General features: G+C 35.6%; 1 protein-coding gene across 1 annotated transcript in view; it reads right to left on the minus strand.

The window, feature by feature from the left end:
* UBAP1 (ubiquitin associated protein 1) overlaps positions 1–18536 on the minus strand; it is a 71472-nt gene that overhangs the window by 17452 nt on the left and 35484 nt on the right. The window contains exon 2 of the mRNA XM_063082440.1: positions 8036–8076. Within this exon, the coding sequence (XP_062938510.1) occupies positions 8036–8069 (34 nt within the window). The 5' untranslated portion in view covers positions 8070–8076. The remainder of the gene's footprint in view (positions 1–8035; positions 8077–18536) is intronic.

The raw sequence follows: 18536 nt of genomic DNA on the forward strand, positions 1-18536 counted from the left end.
AGTTAAGTCAATCTTATTCAATGATGTATTCTCAAAACCTACAGCATTGCCTGGCACATATAAGGCATTTAATAAACACTGCTGAATTGATGATAGATTCTCTACAAACGAACCTCCTTGATTAGGATTTCTCTACTTTAGAATCATTTTTGGTTAATACAAAGAATTACTCTAGATTTTTTAAAAAGAATACTACATTATAAAATAATGTGGAAATATCTGAGCATACTGCACTTACTGGCACTTACATGAAAAAAAGAAAACCAGACAAGATCATGGGAATCTGAATAGGATTATCAGGAAACACAAGCCAAACTGAACTGCTTTAATCCCCTAAAAGTTCTTTGCCTATCATAACTGAACAATACAAAAAGATTAGGACATCATGATCATCAACTTACAGGGTCTTGTATATGACTCTCACTAGCTACACACTCCAAATTGGGCCATGGTTTCTTTTCTGGACCACTTCTGGGGACCAACTTACTGGCAGAAACATGGCCAATGAAACAAAAATAATATTTGCTTTTTCAATATTAGCAATAAAATAAGGCTTAGTTCTGGGTCTCACACTAGCGTACTTTCTAGGTATTCATGGACACAGAGTAAGACAATCACACCTCTTCTTTCCTTCTAAGAACTGTATAGATCTCAAGACATATCAAGGACAGAATACATTTGCAATCTTGTCATCATTCCCACTTCCTGAGGTAGATATTCTTCTGATACACCTGAAACCCTCCATCAGGAAGAAAAGGCCCTACTCCCACCCTTGTGGGAAAGGGTCTCTCTCTCCCATATAACTTCTTGCCAGAATTAAAAAGTTTCAACTAGGGCCGAGCCCGTGGCGCACTAGGGAGAGTGCGGCACTGGGAGCGCGGTGGCGCTCCCGCCGCAGGTTCGGATCCCATATGGGAATGGCCGGTGCACTCACTGGCTGAGTGCCGGTCACGAAAAAGACAAAAAAAAAAAAAAAAGTTTCAACTATTTCTTACTCAGCTAGCAAATTAAATCCACAACTGTATTCAATTTAATAGCTCTTCTGGGGCATAATCATACTTATTAATGCTCTAGGAAATTTTCCAAGTGTGATCATACTCTTGTATGTGCTGTTCTCTCAGCTGGCAATGTTTATCACATCTCTTCCCTTATTTAACTACATGATTATTTATAGATGTACAAGAATAAACTCAAGAACAACTCCCTTCTCAGTCTCAGAACACCCACTTCATACCACCACCTCAGGACTTCGACCACTAAGTATTATTAACAATTTGTTTCCATATACTCTCCCTAGAGACTCTGAGCAAGAATCTGAGCGTCCCCTAATAGGAGAGAAATGTTTAATATCTATATGTCCCAAACTCATCAAAATGTCTGGCAGATGAGATTTGTTCAATAAATAAAGACTGACAGAAGACATCATTTGACAAGAAGACATGGTTGAAAAAGGCATGGTTTTATAGTTCTTTTGTATTCAACTCTCACCCCCACCCCCAACTTATATTTGATTAATATTAAAATTCAAAATGATTTACCAAAAATGACAAGACTAGCCATGAAAATGTTTTTAACAGAGTACTCATACAAGATATAACCATATGTCTAAGATTCTGAACAAAGTCACAAAGATGTACCAGTTGTCTCTTCCCCACGGCCAAAAAAAAAAGTACTAGGTGCCATCACAAAAGCTTGTCAACAAAACTAAGTATGGGTTACACAACTTAATCCTCTGGCACTTATAAAATGCTTTCTATTAAAAAGATTAAAGGCAAAGCTCTTTTTAATTTTAAAGAATTTTTATCTGTTTTCTATGAAAAAAGGTGCTCAAATCTTACTAAAAGATTCTAACTTTGGCTAGTGCCCTGACTAACTGGAAACCAAGCTGGAACTTTAGCATTGTCTAAAAATCATTGGAAAGATTTATCGTCAAGTTAACAATCACAAAATTAAATCTGTTGTTTAATAAAAATACTTAAAAGCTTAATCATATGATACACAAATATTAGGAAAAACCCCTAATAACAAGTGTTATCCGTAATAACACTAATAAGCATATATGATACACAAATACGATAAGAAAACCTATCCACATTAACATTAACTAAATTTTCTCAAATTAGCAGTTCTATTGTAGATTGGTGGTAGGGTGCTGGGGGGGGGAAACTATCTACAAATAAGTACCATGTTAAAGATATCTGTGAGAAATGAAAAAATCCTTCAAAAAAGGTATTGCTTCTTTGTCTACCTTTCAGTTAGGAAACTATCACAGTGTTGATATACAATGACAGACTTATATTCTATAAATGGAACTAGGTACTGGCTTAAGGACACAAGATCAGGTAGAACACCTTGAAACAACTGTTGTTTCCCTTCATTAGCACCAATTACAGGCATTTGCCTTAAAAGGCAATTTCCTTTCATTGATAAAGCCAATAATGCCAAGGTGATTTAGCACATCCCCTAATCTTCCATTGTCTTAGTCCTTTAAAAATCACAGTTGTGTGGTTACTAGGAAGAGAGAGTAGGGATAAAGGCAAAAAGACATTTAAAGAGATGGGAGCAAAAAGTAACCTTCTGAATAATGGATAGAGACCACCATAGGTAATACTAATAATGATGCAAATATAACCATATGCCTTAGGAACTATCCATTTTTATCCAACATATCAGAATACCTAAAGATATTAATTTCTCTTATTAACTAACTCAATACATTTTATTTAAACAAATTCAATAAAAACTCAACCACATGGCCCAGAGAATTAAGCACTGTAGCTAACAATTTTCCGGCTCACCCCAAATACCTTTTAGTTTCAGTCCTTATTATAGAAAATCTTCCTGAAATACCTGAGCCCATTTTCCTAAGTTCAATTTAGAAACAGAAAGTTAAGTGCATCTCTGATAAATGTGGCTGTGGCAGCTCCTACAGTCAGGTTCTCCAGATCACTTTGCATTATGCCAAAGACTGGTCTGAATAGGTAATGACTCAAGATAAATTCTGGGAAGACTTTATTCTGCTTTCTTTGTTCCTAAATTGCTGATATGCTTACACTCCTATGACCTGCCTGTTTTCTGGAATAAGGTACAATTCCAAAAAAGAGGGAATTCCTAAAGAGGGTAGCAAGTGGATTATGCTTAATTCAAGTTTAACAGTAAGGGGATTCAAATTGAGGTTTTTGAAAAGGAAGAATAGGACAGATCAAACTTAAAATCAAGTGAAAAATTAGAATTCCATGATTGGTTAGCACTATCTTTAAGGCATAAACCAGGTAACACCTGAAAAATTATAAATATATAAAATTATAATATACAGATATCTGTTTTAAGATGTGAAGTTATAAGAAAATGTTAGTCACTAAAACAATAAAACAAGCAAGATAGCCTGCAAAATCAGCTTTTTAAATATACAATGTTTGGCATTCAATAAAAAATTATAAAACACACAAAGAAGCAAGAAAATATAACCATCCATCAGACCCAAGCCCTAGGATAGCCAAGATATTGTAATTATCAAACAGGGAGCTTTAAAATAACTATAATAAATATGTTAAAGGATCTAACAGAAAAGATAAACATGTGTGAGAAGATGGAGAATTTCAGCAGAGAGATGGAAACATAGAGACAAATGGAAATGCTAGAAGTGAAAAATGCATTATCAGAAAAGAAACATTTTGATGGCTCATAAACCAAGCTATGCTAATCAGAAGACAAGACTCAGCAGACGAAAGACTCAGAGAACTTTAAGTCAGATAAAAAGAAACTAACTAAAGTGAAACACAAAGGAAAAAAAGTGGGGAAAAAATGGAACAGAGAGTTAAGATATGTCTGGAACAAGACCAAACAGCTTCATGCAAATGTGACTGAAGTCTCAAAAGGAGAAGAGAAGGAGAATGAGGCAGAAGAAATACGAGGGTACCTAAAAAAGTTAGTGGAAAAATGGAATTAAAAGATAACACGAGGGCCGAGCCCCGTGGCGCGAGGGCCGAGCCCCCATGGCGCACTCGGGAGAGTGCAGCGCTGGGAGTGTGGCAACGCTCCCGCCGCGGGTTCGGATCCTATATAGGAATGGCCGGTGCACTCACTGGCTGAGTACCGGTCACGAAAAAGACAAAAAAAAAAAAAAAAAAAAAAGATAACACGAATCTTTCTATGAACTTTTTGAAGTACGCTTATATGTGAAGAGATGATGGATGAGAATTTTCCAAAAGTGATAAAAGATATCAACTCACAGATCCAAGATTAGCTAAGCCCAAGCAGGATAAACATACAGAAAATCACACCAAGGAAATACTGAAAACAAAAGATAAGAGAAAATCTTGAAAGCAGTCGGGGAGCAGGGAAATAACACATTACATACAGGAGAATAAGGATTAGAATGATGGCCAACTTCTCTACATTAAACTATAAAGCAATTACAGATCTACTTTTAAAACAATCTAAAATAAGATGCCTTTTTCTATCATTCAGCAGAAAAAATATTTCAATCTCTTAACAGAAATTAAACCAAAGGCAAAATGAACCTCTAGAAATTGCCTAACTGGACATAAATGGGACAGCTTGACCTTTAAAAGAGGGTAGTTTGGGGGATGTGATAGTTAAAGAGTACAAAGTTCAATTACGCAAGATTAATAAATTCTGGAAATCTACTATACAGCATAGTGCCTATAAACTAACAATACTATAGTGTAAACTTAAAATTGCTGAGAATGTATATATCTATGTCAGGTGTTCTTAACCAAAAACACAAAAAACAAAACCACACAATAATAATAAAGGGAACAGGAAGAAACTTTGTGAGGTGATGGACATGTTTATGCCTTGATGGTGATGATGGTTTTACGGGTATATACTTACCCCCAAACTCATAGAGATGTAAACATTAAATATGCACAGCTTTTTACATGTCAATCATACCTCAATAAAGTGGTTTAAAAGGTGGAAGGAGGCTTATTAAGTCATATTATAGAGACCTATTTTTTACTAAATTATAATCTCAAAGCATTATTCAACATATTAAGAGTAATTTGTTTATTGAAACATTTTTAAATCCTTTAAAAGTCACTTCTGGAAAGTAACTTTTTTCTCAGATGAAACAAGTAAAAAATTAGTTAAAAATTAAAGAGGACTGACATTTTAAAGTACCAGGCTCCAAGAAAGTCTTGATCTAAACTGAGCTAAGCGTTTGCGATTTATATAATAAATGGACAATATTTCTTTTTTTTGTTTGTTTGTTTGTTTGTCTTTTTTTCGTGACCGGCACTCAGCCAGTGAGTGCACCGGCCAGTCCTATATAGGATCCGAACCAGCGGCGGGAGCGTCGCCGCGCTCCCAGCGCCGCACTCTCCCGAGTGCGCCACAGGCTCGGCCCTAAATGGACAATATTTCTAAAAGCCTCTGAGAAATAACTATTTGTATCCCTAATTTTGTTATTTAAGGATATGTGGTTATTAATAACAGTGGAAAAAGTTCAACTTCTGTTGCAAAGAATGAACTTGAAGGTAAATCAAATGCTAATCATAAGACAGCCCAGCACAAGAAATATTCAGCCCCAAATATTTAAATAGGAAAAAAAGTATTTTAATAACCAGTCATGAGAGTAGTTATTACCACCTTGTCCATACCCTAAATGCCCTAGAAAAATTACACCCACACTCATTAACTCCCCATTGGACCAGTCAGATAATACCTAAGTTGGGGAAACCAATCCATAGGCTCATAAGCTAGGCTATGCTATAAGATTCCCTTGACCAAAAGACACAAAAATTCCAGCTCTATGACAGTAACCACTTAAAACTGAAAGATCAAGTAGCAAGCAGCACCATAACTGGAGTGGCCATTTTTAGTCCTGTGCACTCTATACTAGTAGGCCAACAAAGCAAGACTATAAACAACGGAATAAAAACAGAGCACAATCAGAAAAAAGCAATGAGGAAAGGGTAAGTAGGTTCCTAAAAAATGGAAGGAGTAGTGGCCTTAGTTTCTTGGCTTTTTAATTTTAGCCTTGTAAGCCCAGACTGAACTTCATTTCCTGTACTCAGATGCCTACAGGATTAGCTACTAAATATTCTCCACCTATTGCCTTTAGTGGCTATCCCTTAAACTACCTAATATCTAAAAATAGGATTCTTTCCTCCAAAAACCCAACTAAAGCTACTGAAATCTAACCAGGAGCTCAGCAAACTGAGCCCGACTAAAAAAGCAGAAGCCGGAGAGAGAGAGAATCTTCTCCCCAAATTTTACTCAGGTAGAAAGTTTCATTTAAACAATAACATTTTGGTTAGTAATTTAAAGAGACAGAGGAAATTCTTTAAAAAAAAATCTTGGGCCGGCCTGTGGCTCACTTGGGAGAGTGTGGTGTTGATAACAACAAGGCCACGGTTCAGATCCCTATATAGAGATGGCCAGTTAGCTCACTTGGGAGAGCGTGGTGCTGACAACACCAAGTCAAGGGTTAGGATCCCCTTACTGGTCATCTTTTTAAATAAATATAAATAAATAAAATAAAAATAAAAAAATAAAAATTTTTATTTATCAGAGATCTTCAGAATTATAATCTTCTCTCTGACTGTTCAGTTGGAAAACATTACCTGGGACCCAACTTATTTTCGCTCCAACCAAAAAGAAGTTTCAAGAGGGCTGGTCCATGGCTCACTTGGGAGAGTGTGATGCTGATAACACCAAGGCCACAGTTCGGATCCCTATATAGGGATGGCCGGTTAGCTCACTTGGGAGAGAGTGGTGCTGACAACACAAAGTCAAGAGTTAAGATTCCCCTTACTGGTCATCTTTTAAGGGAAAAAAAAAAAGTTTCAAGACAGAAAACTTATCTTTTGCAATAAGATTGTAAGTTTAAACTTTTTATTTTTGCTATTTTCTCTCCCTAGGCTTTTCCTGTGCCCTTGGCTATGTCCTCTCTTTTCTCTTGAAAAAGTAATCCTAAGGCAACTTCTGATCTGCCTCTCTACTATCATGAATACTTTGAAAGTGCCCTGTCATGATCCTTAAAACAATAGGACAATGCTGATTCCAGAGTTTGAATGACTTAACTCCAAAAGGACTTAACAAAACATATGCAGGTTATGTGTGTAAGTATATGCACAATGTCAATTCAAAATGTAAAAGGGGCTGGCCAGTTAGCTCACTCAGTAGAGCGTGGTGCTGTCCTCATACCTGCCAGCCGCCAAAAAAAAAAAAAAAAAGGAAAAGCTGTTGCATAAAATATGTAAGTTAAAACCACAATGACTGCTAAACTGCCGACTCAGCTGAATGATACTATCAAGCAAACATCTGTAGCTCAGAAGAACACACCAACACATGCTGCCCAGCAGTCTAGTAAATCATTCTTAGTGATGTGATAAAATGTTTTAAATGGAAGATCAGCTTTAAAACCTCTTTTAAAATAATTGTGTTGTACATACTTTTGGTGTTTAATTCTTATCTTTTACTGCACGAAGAGTTTAATTTTAACTTCTTAAGCACCTACATTCCACCCAAATGCAGATCATAAAGTTTATTACTGCATTCTATTTTGGAAGGTCTTATCATAGGAAAAGATGATACAGAAACAGTTTCAAATGCAAAACTGTAATTACTATTATTGATATCTCTGTAATATATTGATTGATTTGTAGTAAATTACTTGTTTTGGGGGTTGGAGGGAATAAACCAAAACATTATAAAGCATTAACCAAAAGGTTAGAATGTTTCACACACAGACGGAGAAGAGCAATGACCAAGGAACAAGACAGGGAATGGTAACTACATCAAAATGCTGCTGAAGAACAACAAAAATAGGCAGGTCCCTTATCAAGTACAATAATCAGAGAGACTCAAAAGTTTAACTATCCATTTGAAAAAATACTGTAAGATTAAAGTTATCTGAAAACCTTTAAGATGTAAATGATACCTTGTTGTACTTTATTTTTCTCAAGCTGTTCATTTAAAGAGACCACTTACTTAAAACCATAGTAAGTGACCACAAATTCTCTGATCAAATCATAACTTAAGCCATGATATCTAACAGTCCACTTACCATGAAAATCTGCACCCAACTTCTTAGAAGCCATTTAGAACCTGAAAAACAAGGAAATAATTCTTAGGCACATGATGCCTTGAGGGGGTTTATACAAATAATTATAAGAAAATTGAGTCTAAAACAATAAACCAGAAGACCAAAGATTCTAGGACTGATATAGCCCTCACTTCTCACTCCCAAAGTCCCAAAAAAGAAGGCAGAGACTGGGGGAGAGATAAGTTTTTTGTTTTTATGGTTTTACTTAAGAAAAATTAAATATTTCTAAAATCCGCATGTTCTGAAAAAAATATCACAGGAACAGTATACTAGTCCTTGACCAGTTTATATGTTAACTACCAAAAGGAAAAAAACCACTGAGCACATATCCTCCTGATATAAACTACAAATATGTCAATATTAAGAGTAAGAAAAAGATCTCGCTTTATTCAATTAAGCAGATATAGACCTTTCACTGGCAATTAACTATAACTGTTAAGATTAAAATTTCTGAAATGGGAAATGAACAACATACAACTTTTTGTTCCATTTTAATTCCGTATTAAATTCCAAAAAATGAAAGGGAAAAAAAACATAAAACCACACATCTAGCTTAACATTATCACTGCACTTCCTCCCCTATATAAGTAGGCACCAAGTTCTTTCCTGCACATATAAAATAATCTGAGCTCTTCGATCTATGTTTATCTCCTTGATATGATGTTTATACCTTTAGTTTACCTAAAACATAAGAAAAAAATTAAAGTTAACTATGAATTTATGGCATGGTGTCTATTAGCCTGCATTATAGTACATTGTAAGGCATCATTATGAAAATGATTTATTTTCTACTGAAAGCAATAAAAAGAACAGTAAGATAATTGTCATGACAACATTCATTAGGCTTGTTAAAATCATTCAAAACAGAATTAAAATCCACACAGGACTTTTTTCTACACAAACTGACTAGTTGATTTTAAAATTTACATGGAAAGGCAAAGGAAATAGAACAGTCAAAACAATTTTGAAAAAGAACAAAGTGGGAGAGCTTACCATCAAATTTCAATAGTTACTATTAGGCTACAGTAATTAAGACAGTGTGGCAATGGCACAAAGATACCACATAGATCAATGGAACAGAGCCCAGAAACAGACCCATACACATATAGCCAATTGATTTTTTTTAATTTATTTTTTTTGGAGCTTGCTGGTAAGGTGATCGAAACCCATGACCTTGGGTTCACAAGGCTACATTCTAACCAACTGAGCTAACCGGCCAGCCTTAGCCAACTGATTTTCAACAAAGGTGCAAAGACAGTCCAGTGAGAAAAGTATAGTCTTTTCAACAAATGGTGCAAGACATGCATATGCCAGAAACAAGCAAACCTCAATCCATATCTTGCACCATACACAAAAATTAACTCAGTGGGATAGGAAGATTATGTCTAATGGGTAGATGGTTTCTTTATGGGGTGATAAAAATGTTTTAAAAATGAATGTGGTAATGATTGTACAATTCTGTGAAGATACTAAAAGCCACTTCAAATGGGTGAATTTTTATGTGAGTTCTATCTCAGTAAAGTTGTTTTTAAAAAATTAACTCAAAAGACATCATTAACGTAAATGTAAAAGCAAACAAAAAGACTGCAAAACTTCTAAAAAACTTGAGAAAATTTTTGTAGCCTTAAATTAGGCAAAGATTTTTTAGACAAAAGCATGATCCATAAAAGAAAAAAACTGATAGGCTGTACTTCAACAAAATTAAAAACTCCGCTCTTCAAAGGACACTGTTGAGAGAATAAAAAGACAAGCCACAGTCTAAAATACAAGGGGTTTCCAAAATGTTCATGGAAAGATTCATGCTATCTTTTAATTCCATTTTTCCACAAACTTTCTGAAGTACCCTCATATTTGCAAAACACATATCTAATAAGGGACTTGTATCCAGAAAATATAAAGAACTCCCCAAACTCATTAATCAGAAAACAAATGACCTAATAAATGGGCAAAAGATGTGAACAGACACTTCATCAAAAAAGATATCCAAATAATAAATATCCACATGAAAAGACACTCAACATCATTAGTCATTAGAGAAATGTGAATTAAAACTCCAAGGAGATATTACCATACACCTATTTGAATGACTCCATTTTTTAAAAAATTTATCAATATACAATGTAGTTGATTTTCATGTCCCTTTACCAATCCCCCTCCCCCACCTCCCCCTGCCCCCTCCTCCCCCATCAACATCACATTTGATCATCTGTCTCAACAAGTTCAAGGAACTGTTGTGATTGTTGTGTCTTCTTCCCCGCCACCATCCACCATTTGTATATTTATTTATTGATTTGTAGCTCCCACAAATATATAAGAATGTGGTATTTTCCTTCTGTGCCTGACTTATTTCACTTTATAATTTTTTCTAAGTCCATCCATGTTGCTGCAAGTGGTAGTATTTCATTCTTTTTTATAGCAGAGTAGTATTCCATTGTGTAGATATACCACAGTTTCCTTATCCACTCATCTAATGATGGACATCTGGGCTGGTTCCAACTCTTGGCTATTGTAAATAGTGCTGCAATAAACATGGGAGTACAGGTATCCCTTCGACATGATGATTTCCATTCCTCTAGGTATATTCCCAGCAGTGGAATAGCTGGCTCATACGGTAGATATATCTGTAATTGTTTGAGGAATCTCCAGACCATTTTCCATAAAGGCTACACCATTTTGCAGTCCAACAGTGTAGGAGGGTTCCTTTTTCTCTGCAACCTCACCAGCATTTGTCATTCTCAGTCTTTTGGATATTAGCCATCCTAACTGGAGTGAGATGGCATCTCAAAGTGGTTTTGATTTGCATTTCCCAAGTGCTGAGTAATGTTGAGCATTTTTTCATGTGTCTGTTGGCCATTCATATATTTTCTTCTGAGAAATGCCTATTGAGCTCCTTTGCCCATTTTTTAATTGGGTTACTTGTTTTTTTGCTGTAAAGTTGTTTGAGTTCCTTATATATTCTGGAAATTAATCCTTTATCTGATGTATATCTTGCAAATATTTTCTCCCACTCTGTTGGTTGTCTTCTCACGCTGTTAATTGTTTCTTTTGCTGTGTTGAAGCTTTTCAGTTTGATATAATTCCATTTGTTTATTTTTCCTTTGGCTGCCTGTGCTTTGGGGATCATATTCATGAAGTCTGTACCCAATACTACTTCCTGGAGTGTTTCCCCTATGTTTCGTTAAGGAGTTTTATTGTTTCAGGGTGTATATTTAACTTTTTAACCCATTTTGAGTTGATTTTGGTATATGGTGAGAGGTACAGGTCTAATTTCGTTCTCCTACATACGAATATCCAGTTTTCCCAGCACCATTTGCTGAAGAGGCAGTCTCTTCACCAGTACGTAGACTTGGTGCCTTTGTCAAAGCTCAGATGGCTGTAGGTATATGGGTTGATTTCTGGATTCTCTATTCTAGTCCACTGATCCGTCTATCTGTTTTTATGCCAGTACCATGCTTTTTTGGTTATTATAGTTTTGTAGCATAATGTCAGGTAGTGCCTGACATATGCCTCCAGCTTTATTTTTTTTGCTCAGAATTGCTTTGGCTATTTGTGGTCTTTTGTTATTCCATATAAATGTTAGGATAGCTTTCTCCATTTCAGAGAAAAATGTCATTGGAATTTTGATGGGGATTGCACTGAATCTGTAGATAACTTTGGGTAATATGGACATTTTCACAATGTTAATTCTTCAAATCCAAGAGCATGGGATATCTTTCTATATTCTTGTGTCCTCTTTAATTTCTCTCAACAGTGGTTTGTAGTTCTCATCATAGAAATTTTTCACATCTTTGGTTAACTTTATTCCTAAGTATTTTATTTTTTGGTGGCTATTATAAATGGGCTAGCTTTCTTGATTTCTTTTTCTGCACATTCACTGTTGGAGTATAGAAATGCTACTGATTTTTGTCTGTTGATTGATGACCCAAATTTTTTTTTTAATGACAGTACTAAGTGCTGCTGATGACGATGTGGAATTCTCACATATTACTGGTGGGAATGAAAAATGAAATATAGTTTGGGAGTTTCTTATACAATTAAACATACACTTCCAATGCAATCCCATTCCTAGGAATTTACCCAAGTGTAATGATAACCTATACAAATACTTATAGTGGCTTTATTTGTATTACACAAAACTGGAATCTACAATCATGATTCAATAAAAAGAAAAAAAAATGTACAAAAGCTGGAAACAAGCCAAATGTCCTTGTAACTGGTGAATGAATAAACTGCAATACACTGATACCATGGAATACCTCTTAGTAACAGAAAGCAAGGAACTACTGATACACAACAATAAGAATGAATCTCAAATGCATCATGGTAAGTCAAAGAAGCCAGACTCAAAGGTTACACACATTATGATTCCATTTATGATATTCTGGAACAGGCAAAACTATAGGGACAGAAAACTAACCTAGCTACCAGAGGCTAACAGTGGAGTGAGGAATTGACTATAAAGGGGAATATAGGAATTTTTTGAGGTGATGGAAGTGTTCTATGCTTGACTGTACTACTTGTGGAGGATACTAACATTTATAAAGCAAAATGTATTTCACAGGGCCTAGCTTCCAAGGCCCTGCAGTTTCAGGTATAGACTAGCTATTTAGAATTACACATAGAAATGTTAAGCTTGCAAAAGACAAAAAAACTTTCCCTGGGCTAAAGTCTCTGTTGTAGATAAAGAATTGTAACACAGCAAAATTGCTGGCTCCAAGGGCAGATGTCCTTGGTGCAGCTAAACCTAATGAATGTTGTCATGACAATTATCTTACTGTTCTTTTTGTAACCACCTATGTTCTTTTCTGTAACTTTCTGGCCTGGAGAATAAATAACAAGAGAAAACCGGAGTTCGTTCAGTGTTATTTTTCCAAGGAATGCTTTTCTCTTGAGGGTTTCTGGAAAATTAACCCCTTCAGGGCCTCTCACTGCTCCAAAGAAATGGGCTTTGAGTAATCCTTTGCGTCTCTGTCACTCTGGGGGAGAGGTGACACTACTGATACATGACTACATGCGTTGTTACAACTCAGAAATGAAAACTAAAAATGGTAAATTTTATTATATGTAAACTATTCCTCAATTTTTTTTAAGTATATATACTCACCACACTGAAATTAGATAGAATCATTTAACAACACTAATGATATTTTAACCTATCCTAGTGTAATGAAATTTCATTTTGGAAATGCCAAAATTCAAAATAACTTAACAGGCTGGTCAGTTAACTCAGTTGGCTAGAGCAGTGTTTTAACACCAAGGTCAAGGGTTCAGATCTCCATACCCACTAGTCACCAAAAAAAAAAAAAAAAACCCCAAATAAATGAACAAACTATATAGCTGTACCAAAGTCTATTAATATGCTTTCTGCCTGGTGACAAAGGATTTTTACAGTGATGTATGTTTTCCAACAATGACTTTTTTCCGAATATAAAAGGAAAAAAAACCTAAAGTCAAGATAAATTGGTTTATATACTTCTTAGCTTAGGTTCTTTTAGAAAGAAAAAGAATGAAATACAAGTGGAAAAATGCAAATCTGAAACACATCATTTTAATAGTATGTTTAAGTGGTAAAGTACCTTCTAAACTTGGCATACACAGAGCAAGCTTAAAACAGTTTTTTCTTTCTCCCTCCTTCCCTCCCTCCCTTCCTCCTTCCTTCCTTCCTTCCTATTTTTTATTTTTGTTGTTGTTGGCGACTGGCCAGTAGGGATCAAACCCTGGACCTTGCTGTTATCAGCACCATGTTTTAACCAACTAAGCTAACCGGCCAGCCTCCTAGAGTGGTTTTTAAAATGCAGCCACCACGGTTAGTAAGTACAGAATTTCATTCTGGGGTGATAAAAATGTACTAAAATTGATACAGTTCCAAAACTCTGTGAATATACTAAACACTACTGAATTGAACACTTAAGTGGGTTAACTGTATGAATGTGAATTATATCAATAAAGCTATTATCAAAAAAAAAAGTAGGTCTCAACTTGGTAAGCTATGCAAACTAAAGAATGATTATTTAGGTATAGCAGAAGGGAAAGAGAAAGATGAGGGACATCTTTTCACTTTCATAATGGCTATCATGAAAGAAATAGGCTTTGTAACAATTTTGCTTATTGGTAAAAGAGAAATTTAATCATTAATTTTTATAATCAGTGGGACAATAAATTAACTCTTTGGTGGGGAAAAAATAAATGTAGTTACCAAACAAAACAAACCACCTCCAATGGCCCAACTTATCTATCTGTCCTACACTGTGCAGAAAGTCATACCATAACATTAGCAAGCGGCATACATTTGTCCTGATACCCAGTGATCTCAAAAGTAAAGCTCTCCCAACATTAAGACCTACCAGCCAGTAATTGTCATTCAAGGATAGTTTAAGGTGTCAACAGCAAACAATTATCATTCCATTTCCAAAGTTACTGGATAGTTAACTGCTAATGGACCTGACCACAACATTGAGTAAAAGACAAAGTCTGTGCCCAACCTCTTTAAGGATAGAAATTATTACGTAAAAAGCAAGCATTCTCAGATTTCAAAAGAAACAAACCATATTTTAGTATTTGTGATAAGAAAAAAGCTGGAAGGAAATACATTTTAAAAAAATATTGACAATGGTTGCCTCTAGGTGGTAGACTGGGAAAAATTCATAAAATTTTTGTTTCTGAACCATCTATGGCAAAACACATTATTTTATAATTTCTTTTAAAGCTTTACTACAAAAGTTTCAATTTTCCAGAATGACATGTGGATGAAGTATTTTGGTTGATATTGTAATTAATGGAGAGCTAATATTATAAAGTATATGGATCATCAATTTTCAAAGTGCCAACAAACCATACTGGAAAGTGGTTTAACCTTTTTATATGTGAAGACATTTCATAGGCTCACACAGGGCTTCAGGATCATTGTAATATACATAAACCACAACAACACAGTGAGACTTTTAAAACCTAGATGCAACATTAATGGCAGCCTCAACTTTCCCACATAGGCACATACCAGAAATCTGTTTTTCTAAATCTCTGCTGGGAAAGAAACACTATCTGAGCACCCAACAATGAGAGCTGTGAATATGCTTACAGACAGGTGCAGGAAATGAGTGTTTCCATCTCTATATCGCTAATATTTATTGGTATTGTGGGCTACCAGTTGTTGAAGAATATCTGTTTTTGAGAGGTAAATGGCTTGGGAGAAGCTGCCTGAGCCTCTGATTTAATAAATAATTTTCTGAACAAACCCCAGAATAAGCTGATATCAGGAATGTTATAAGAAGCTGCATCTAAATTTAAATGGATTCTTGGCTTTTAAAAAAAAGGCTCAACCAAAAGACAACCTACAGAATGGGAGAAAATATTTGGAAATCATATATCTGATTACAGGACTTGTATCTAGAATATATAAAGAACTCTCAACTCAATAATAAAGAGACAAATAACTCCATTACAAGTGGGCAAAGGATTTGAATAGCCATTTCTCCAGAGAAGATACACAAATGGCCATGAAGCACATGAAAGGATGCTCAACTTCATTAGTCAACAGGGAAATGCAAATCAAAACCACAATGGGAGTTTTGGATACAGACAGAGGTAGAGGTTGCACAACACTGTGAATGTGCTAAATGCCACTGAACTGTTCACTCTTAAATGGTTAATTTTATGTTATGTTAATCTCACATTAAATTTTTTAAAAACCACAATGAGCTGCTATTCACACCCACTAGGATGGCTATAATCAAAATGGGAGATAACAACAAGTGTTACCAAGGATAAGGAGAAATTAGAGCCCTCATACACTGTTAGTGGGAATGTAAAATAGAGCAGCCACTTTGGAAAATAGCCTGGCAGTTCCCCAAAATGTTAAACATACTTACCATATGACCCAGCAATTCTTCTTCTAGATATGTGCCCAAGAGAAATGAAAACACACGTCCACACAAAAACTTGTACATGAATGTTCACAGAAGTATTATTCATAACAGTCAAAATGTAGAAACAACCAAAATGTCCATCAACTGATGAATGTAGAAACAAAATATGGTATATCCACACAATGGAAAATCATTCAGCCATAAAATACTCATAAAAGTGAAGAAGTACTGACATGCTACAACGTGGATGAACCTCCAAAACATTGTGCTAAGTGAAAGAAGGCAGACATAAAAGGTCATATATATTGTGTGATTCTATTTATATAAGGTATCCAGAATAGGCAAATTCATAGAGACAGAAAGCAGACTGGTGGTTGCCAGGGGCTTTGGGGAGGTGGGAGAGAAACTGCTTAATCAGTAGGGGTTTTACTCTGGAGTGTTGGAAACGTTTTGAAATTAGATAGAGTAGTGGCTGCACAACATTGTGAATGTACTAAATGAATTCATGTTCTATAAATTTCACCTCAATAAATTTTTTTTTAATGAAATAGCAAGAAAAAATGGAAGGAAAAAAAAAGGACCAGCAGTAAGAACCTTTGGGTTTGAAGTCAAGAGAGATGGGTGTCATCTCTCCCAGGGTGACGGAGCCACAAAAGATTACTCAAAGCCCAATTCTCCAGAAGAGTGAGAGGCCCAGAAGGGGTTAATCTCAGAATCAATTCTTTCAAGGGAGAAGAATTTCTAGGAATAACTCCAAATTAGGTTTTCTCCCAGTTTTTATTGTCCAGGCAAGAAACTTACAGAAAAGGAACACAGGTGGTTACAAAAAGAACAATGAGATAATTGTCACGGCAACACTTAGTTCCCTAAGAAACTTAAAAAAACAGCCGGAGGCGAGATGTGGAACATCTTCCCAACCATTAACCTTGAAGCTTTTAGCTCACATACTTTCCCATCATTAGGTTTAGCTGCACCAAGGACGTCTGCCCTTAGAGCAGGCATTTTTGCTGGGTTACAATTTTTTTATTTACAACAGAGACTTTAGTCCTGGGAAAGTTTTCTGTTTTTCCCAAGTTTAGCATTACTATGTGCAATTCTAAAAAGTTAGGCAATTCCTTAAACTACAGGGCTTTGGCCTTGCTAAAACTACATTTCCTTTATTAATGTTGGTATCCTCCACAGATGAGAGTCAACAACTTCTGAGTCTGAAAATCAGAAAGGCAATTAAGAACTAGACAGAAGACCAACCTTGGGGTAGGGTGAGGTACTTTTTTAATATTATGCATATTATTTAAAGTATGTATATAATCTGCAACAAAGCAAGTTTTCTTTAAAATGAGAAATAGTAAATGGACATTAAAATGTTGTACCCCTTGGGCCGGCCCCATGGCTCACTTGGGAGAGTGCGGCGCTGGTAGTGCCAACGATGCAGGTTTGGATCCTATATAGGGATAGCTAGTGCACTCACTGGCTGAGCATGATGCAGACCACACCATGCCAAGGGTTGCAATCCCCTTACCAGACCAAAAAAAAAAAAATGTAGTACCCCTTATTACTAAATAAAAGTAAAAATCTTTAAATTATGCCTCAATAGACCTGATAAAATGTAAATTTTCCAATGGTTTCTTTAAATATTAAAATAGTTAACTGATTGTAACTCCTATTATATTTTCCACAAACCTTAAGAACATGAGAAATCCATATTTGGGCACCTTACAGTAAAGATTTTTCTAATTTCCACTATGCAGAAAAACTTCAGTCTCTCAAGGATCTAAGGCATTTTAATAGCTACGTAGGATCAATTTTTTTCTCCTGGAACATCTGAGCAAAATCAAGGATATATATATATGAGGGTACTTCAAAAGTTCATGGAAATATAGAATTAAAAGATAATATGCATCTCTCCATTAACTTTTTGAAGACCTCTAGTGCTCACGTGCGTGTGTGTGTATAAAATTGCATGGGTCAATATATATATTTCCTGAAGAACTTCCTGTATTTTATTTAATTATACCTATTTATTTCATCATTTCTGTAATATAAATGTTCAATTATGGAAAAATGATTAAATGAGTATGAAAATTTCACAAGACAGGTATGGGGAAAATAGGAAAATTTGTGCATTCTTGATTCTTTGTAAACAAGTTGTTTGGGTGGAGTTAGTGCGCATATGTGCCAATGTATCTTTTCTGTTTTGTTGCTATTGTGTGTTCTTCAGTTTGTGAAGCAGAAGCTGGCCAGCAGAGCTCGCATCTAAAAATAGAGCATGTTTACTGTGCTGGAAGCTGCTCAGTTTTTCTTTGGACTTTACCAGTAGCAGTGGAGTTTCTGAGTTTCTCTGTGGACTGCCTGGCTCATAGTGTTGTGTGTGCTGAATAAAGACTGCTCTTTCTTCAACCAAGGCTACAAGGACCTTCTTGCCAGTTGCCTAGCTCACAGACCTGCATGTGAAGGGTTTGTGAACAGGCTCAAGGGGTCTGTGAGCACCAGAGACCCAGCCCTAGCTCTACAACAGGTTGTGGCATTAGGAGTGTTTATTAAAAACACATAATAAATAGGAAATAACTGTAAGTTTTGTAATGTTTTTACAAAATGGA

Source organism: Cynocephalus volans, chromosome 17 (genome assembly GCF_027409185.1).
Source record: "Cynocephalus volans isolate mCynVol1 chromosome 17, mCynVol1.pri, whole genome shotgun sequence".
NCBI lineage: Eukaryota > Metazoa > Chordata > Mammalia > Dermoptera > Cynocephalidae > Cynocephalus > Cynocephalus volans.